The sequence below is a fragment of the Pocillopora verrucosa genome, chromosome 9 (assembly GCF_036669915.1).
Source record: "Pocillopora verrucosa isolate sample1 chromosome 9, ASM3666991v2, whole genome shotgun sequence".
Lineage (NCBI taxonomy): Eukaryota > Metazoa > Cnidaria > Anthozoa > Scleractinia > Pocilloporidae > Pocillopora > Pocillopora verrucosa.
In genome coordinates, this window is record NC_089320.1 from 1602245 (window position 1) to 1608883 (window position 6639).

Consider the following 6639-nt stretch of genomic DNA (forward strand, 5'->3'; position numbering starts at 1 on the left):
TAACAAAAAGAGAGATTATTCCGTGGAAAGTGCGCTCGAACGATTATCATTCACGTTTTGCAATGCAACAAAAAACGAACGAGTGAGCGTAGCAGAAAGAGTAAGTTTTTCATTGCGTAATCAAGAGCAGTAAAGCCTGGTCTGCTGTTCAAACGTCCTGCTGTTCAAACAACGATATACCCCTGTGAGGAAAGACAGTTGCTTATCTGCTGAGTGGTTGTCCGTGGAAAGATATAACTCCCTCAAGGAAAATTGATATTGCTCTCCCTCAACATCCTGTTAGTTTCATTTGGCCGTTGGCAACCTACTTTCGGCAATATGTAGTGCATCACACCTCAAAAAAGACTAAAAGGAGTCAGTTAAAGACACAACGTGTACTTTTAACCAGAAAGGGGAATCATGTTTCCGTTATTTTTTATAAAAATCTCATTTTTTTAAATGAGAAATAACAGCAGTATTTTCTTGTCACCGAAATTTTACAGAAATTTGGTTTTCCCTTGATTACCCAAGAGGAAATTTTCCCAAAAAAAATATTGGACAGGTTGATTATTATTGTTTTTTATCGATTGTTTTTGAAATTTTGGTGCTGTTAGTCTTAATGTTAATGTTTGTTGGCATTATTATTATTTTTATCATTATTATTTTTTTTTGGACTTCACCAACCCTGCCATCCTCCTTTTAGATTTCAAACACTCCTCCCACTTAAATCAAACATTTTCCATATGAAAACAATTGCCTTCTTCTTCGCAGGTATAACAAATCTGATATGCTTCATATGGCTGGTCGACAAGTTTCATTTTTTACCGCGTTGTTATTCATTTCTCTCGTGTTCCGTGACATTGCCAGTCAGCAATGTCACGGAATATACTCGATTTATCGAATGATGCTTCAGGGCCATACCTATAAGACGTTCAAGACGACAACAGGTATGCTGGAATGCAGAGAGACTTGTCTCGCTGATGACAGATGTCAAAGCTTTAATGTCGTCATGGGCATTGCAATATGTGAGTTGAACAACCGGAATAAAGAGGCCAGACCAGAGGACTTTGTCAAGGACGAGAACAGATATTACATGGCAAAAGATTCAAACAGAGGTAATAGCACTTGCAAATATAAAACAGTAGGGTGTGCTTACGTTTATGGATTTTGCACCACTACCTACTGATTTTTCAAACTTTTACCCAGCTAAAGTGCAATATTTCAATTTCAGTTCCCCTGGGGTCAATCCGTGAGCTGCCTGCTGAATCGTGCGAGGAGATCAAGGCGAGTGAAGGAGGACAGGCAGTTAACGGTAATTATTGGCTGGATTCCACAAGATCTGGGAACTCTACTTTAGCTCGTTGCGACATGAATACAAAAGGTTAGTACAATAAATATTCCATGGCTATTTGTCTTCGTGTTAATCATAGGCCTTCTCTTAATCAGCCTTCTTTCTAAAGGTAGCCTTAACTGAAATTTTGAGGAAATTTAGGAAACTTTCTCTTTTCCATGATTAAGGATATGTCCTAAGACATACCGTTGGCCATAGATAATTCCAACGGCAAATTTTTGAGATATCGATACAACGGTGTCTTGGTAAATGAATCAAAAGAGGGCCAAAAATGAAAGAATAACGCCCTTTTGCCTCACAACGTGAAGTTTGTAAACCATGTTTTTCAACCATTGCAGCTTGATCTGCGCTCAAAGTTCACACTATTCAAATCATATTGTTCTACATTGGGAAGCAAAGAAATAAATTTAGGTAAAGATAAGCCTTACTGTTGATTAATTTTACTTTTAACTAGAATGTGGGCCTGTTGGTGTGGCAGACAAAAATGCAATCTCAGATGCCAGAATGACAGCAAGCACAGTCTTTGATACAAGATTTTATCCATACTATGGCCGACTCCATGAAAACAGGGGATATGGAGGATGGTGTCCTAAGACTGTAACTGACAGAACAGACTATCTTCAAGTTGATATGGGTACAATGCTGTCTGTTTGTGCTGTGGCCACCCAAGGAGAAAAGATAAACCATGAAAGAACCACCAGCTATAAACTGCACCTATCCACAGACGGTGTAGCTTGGAACGCTTACAAGGAAACCAGCACTGCAAAGGTTTGATCGGCAACTATTAGTAATGATTAGAGGACTCCAAAGAGTCCAATTTAGTGAATTACAAAAGCAACTTACAAAATTACATCACTGCAAGCAAGTGTGTTATTTGTTGTAATTCACGAGTATGATTACTGACCGAACGGTGGGACAAAAGTCTTGTGACCAATCTGCCAAAACCATTGTTAAATTGAAGAAACAAAATAGCCATCAGAAAACGCATTCATAAATAACAGTTCCCATTATTTTTAAGGGCAGATGGACCCAATAGTCTGCTGATAACTGTCACGATTGCGAGATCTTTACCAACATGTAGAGTCAAACCAAATAGACCGCAATTGCCAATACCATGCTCTTTCTTAGTGATAAACTGAGGAGTGACGTTGAAAGAGTTAAATAGCGGAGTTGTTTCATTCCAGAGTTTTGAGCAGCTCTCAAGCTTGTATGTCTTTGACTACAAAGCTTTTGGATTTATCTTAAATTTTTTTATTGCGGCAAGATTTAAGAGAAGCGTTACAATTTTATCATAGATTATTCATAAAAAGGTCCCCGTCTTAAGCTACCTAGATACTTTATGTGCACCTTAACCTTTCAATAAAACATTTCTCGTAAGACTTGCATCATGTGTTGCCGAACTACACTATTTTCTCTTAATGAAGTATGCACTTTTCCTCTTCCAGGTTTTCCCAGGAAACTCAGACCAAAACACCGTCGTAAAGCATTTTCTCAATACCGACGTCATGGCCAGATACGTTCGGTTTTATCCTGTCACGTACCACAATTTTCCATGTTTGAGAGTTGAAATATTTGTGCGAAAATGATGGAATTTAAAATTTTCTTTCTTTTATGCACAAATTAAATGTAGATAATACTGTACAATGGGAACTTTTAATGCTCAAGCTAAGCCTATCAATATTTAGTTTGAATTGAGAAATAACGTGATCACCAACAAAATATGTTAGTCACAGTCTTGTTTCATTTAAATAAAAATGCAAAAGTTACTGTGATAAGAAAACTAACACCAAGACATAAAGCTCGACCCATATGAAACATCATTCTTAAATCAGGAAAAATGAATGAGTTATTAAGGAGATTAAACAATATTCGGCTACCCAAGTGAAATGACTTTTGAATATACCTTACCCTTCAGAACCCGCTAAACACGCTAATGCAACATGGAAGGACTAGATTACAAAGAAAGCTGCACTGATCAGGCTCTATGTGGCTTCACTTCAACGCACAGTCTCAATTCCGACCACGCTCGCGTAATTTGCATATTCGGCATAGCGTCTGTTTTCCAACGATAAGTAATTCTCCGCTATTATCACTTGTATTAATTGTTTTCCAAAAGTTTTCCTCTTCGAATCACTGCGACCACAAACTGGCTTGAATTTTACTAGAGTCATTTCGTTTTATTCGAGCAAAAATGAAGTTCCAAATGTTTGAAAATCATAGACTTCTATGGGTCTTGCCTTGTGGCTAATATAGCTGCAAGATTATCTACACTAATAAAGAATACCGTAGAGAGTCATATTCAGCGAACCGATCTGTCCTCCTTTCGCGTAAGGGACGAGTTGACAGACGGCTGACAATTTCTAAGTGTGTGAACGATGGCTCTCCTGAAAGGCAAAATTAGTTTTTATCGCGCTGTGAAGGAGAAGTCAACTGAAACGTATATGGCAATAACAAAGATGAGAGAAGAACACTGCTCCATTTCAGCATTTAATTTTCACCTCCAACTCTACCACATTGTAAGAGTCAGCTTGATCTGAAATTAGCTTTGTTGTTCGGCTCTGCTAGTGAAAGTGAGCGAGCGAAAGTGTTTTATAACGTAGCCGGAAGTTTACTTAAACCTTTTTAAATTAACTGTAATTAAATTCTATCATTTCTGCTAAGGATAACGGATAGAAGTTATCGTTTGCCCTAAAATAGCCAAAATTTTTAACCATTAACCATACAAGCCATTACCCCACTGAAACCCACTCAAAGTGGCAGGTGTTTTAAGATGTGCAATAACAGGAACTTTCGAAAAAAAAAATATTTTCCAAAAGTTATTATTATTTGAAAACTGACGCCAAGATATGAAGCTTGGACCGTGTTCTGAAATACCACTCTTAAATCATGAAAAATGAATGAGTTTCATTTAGGAGATTAAACAATATTTGGCTACCTAAGTGAAATGACTTTCGAAAATACTTTATCCTCAAGAACCTGCTAAACATGCATCATACAAGGACTAGATTTAAAACAAAGCTGCATCAGGCTCTTTGTGGCTTCACTCCAACACACCGTACCTCTACATAGTCTCAATTCCGACTACATTCACGTAATTTGCATATTTTAGCTTAACGACTGTTTTCCAACGCTTCGTTATGCGCTTTAATTGTTTTCCGAGGGTCTCCCTCTGAAACACTGCGACCACACACTGGCTCGACTTTCTGATCGAGAAAAAAAGAAGTTGCAAAGGGAGATGAGTCAAGAAATTAATTATAATAAAGTAAACAACTAGAAAATACTGCCAAATAGTAGAAAATTGATGAAATTTCAATAAAAAGAATATCCTAACATGTGCCAAGCTTTGAGTTGCAATTAAAACGACTCTCGATAACATTTAGCTCCAAAGAAGCCACCGAAACACGAAACAAATGAAATGGTAGTGACTAATGCAGAGTACGAAACTACCACGTAACCTGCACTTGGTTCCAAACATTTAAAAATTGTGCACAGCTGATGGGGTTAGCCGTTAAATTTAGTGGTTAGTCGTTAATATCACACGCGCACACACACACACATATAAAAATTAAATATTGTAACAATTTGGAGATCTACGACGTGTCAATGTTTCAAAATCATAGACTTCTAAGGGTTTTGTCTTGTGGCTGATGTGGTTTCAAGGTTAGACCAGTATGGAAAACAAAGACATGGAAGGCTCAGGTCCCACAGAATCGTATTCCGCGAACCGATACTGGCCTCCTTTCGTGTGGGGGACGAGTTGACCGGTGGCTGTATATTTGTAGGATCTTAAGTGTCTTCATTCAGAGTGTGGGCGATGGCTCTCATGAAAGGGAAATAATTAATATCGGAAAACACCGTTCCATTTCAGTATTTAACAGATATCTGATTCATTACCTCGACACGAAGTTCGAGGTAGAATCATTTGACCTGAAACTCTACCGCCATGAAATTAGGAAGAAAACGAACAGGAAGTTATTCTACATCGGCGTCGTCGCTTGCCTCTGAAGGTTAAAGCTGGTGAGTAAATGTGTTTCAGAAACAATGAAATTAATTTTTTTTTTCTAGAAATAGTTCAAATTAATTTTCAGCATTTCTCTTAACCGTTACGGAGAGAAATTAATCGTTTGCCGAAAAATCAGATGGCCAACATTTGAATCGTTAGCCATACCCTAATAGATGTGACCACAAACCTTGCCTGATTTGTTTCATTTCAGCCTACACTTTGTATATTTGGCCGCAGTAGAAAGGTGAAGTTCACAATTGTTTCGATATTTAAACACGATTTTTTAAATGGACCGACAATTATAATCAGCGATTATTTTTGCAGATATATAGAAATATACGTAGCAACAGACTACAGCTTTTCAAAAAATCCTCAATTTTAACCTTTCATGTCACTCTGCAACTCAAAAACGGGCTCTGTAACCATCATTATATCTGGCTGAGTTACAAATGACAAAGCAAGATTCATTTATGCTAATTGCTTAAGAGCGTCACATAGTGAAGTGTTCCAATGGTATATTAGAGGTTATGATTATCGCCGAGGGGTCTTAAGAGTTGTGTTTTAAAAACAACCATGAAGATTAAATCAGTTTAGCTTTTTATCCTGAAACAATAGCACTGGGAAGGCGCTAAAAGCTAATTTCTTTACTGTTATTTCTACGTAGTTTGGTTGGTAATGAAAGAGTAAACAGTTAATTCATTAGAGAGAAACATAAAAATGAGCTCATTTAGTCCTGGCACAGAATTTTCTCATCCTTCTCAGATGTCGTATGATGCATAAGTGCGAGAAATTAACTGTTCAGTTAATTGACCCCAGGGGAACCCCAGGGTCTATGAATTGTAACTTCTTCGGTTACATTCATTAAATCTGCAAACCAGTGTAGCATCAAACTATGTTTGAAAAGATAAATTAGTCTGGGAGAAAATGTCATAAAATAAGGTCCCGTGTGAAGTTCGTGCTGAAAGCAAGCACCTAGTGTAAAAGTGTTCATTAGGTCCTACTAAACATGAAAAGTTTTTATGACAGCTTTGCCACTTGCTCAGACGGCTTTTAAGGTGGGTTAAATTCTGACCCATGAAATCCAGCGTGAAAACGAAATGAAACACATAATTTACTATAAATTTGTCAAAAAAAATCCTTATCATGCCAAACTTGCTCACCTTAGTCAGTTAGACATCTTGCATCGATTGGTGCCACTTTGTAGTGTCACGTGATCCATACATGGAAATGAGGCTGGATTGCAAAACACGCCAAAGGTGAACACATCATCCACGACAATAACGTTGACTCATTGTAATGCACATTA

General features: G+C 37.6%; 1 protein-coding gene across 1 annotated transcript in view; it reads left to right on the forward strand.

Annotated features, from left to right (window-relative positions):
• LOC131780562 (discoidin domain-containing receptor 2-like) overlaps positions 1–3074 on the forward strand; it is a 3639-nt gene extending 565 nt beyond the window's left edge. Inside the window, exons 2-5 of the mRNA XM_059097176.2 lie at positions 751–1094; positions 1211–1360; positions 1785–2098; positions 2776–3074. Coding sequence (XP_058953159.1) covers positions 767–1094; positions 1211–1360; positions 1785–2098; positions 2776–2916 — 933 coding nt within the window. The 5' untranslated portion in view covers positions 751–766 and the 3' untranslated portion in view covers positions 2917–3074. The remainder of the gene's footprint in view (positions 1–750; positions 1095–1210; positions 1361–1784; positions 2099–2775) is intronic.
• The last annotated feature ends 3565 nt before the right edge of the window (positions 3075–6639 follow it).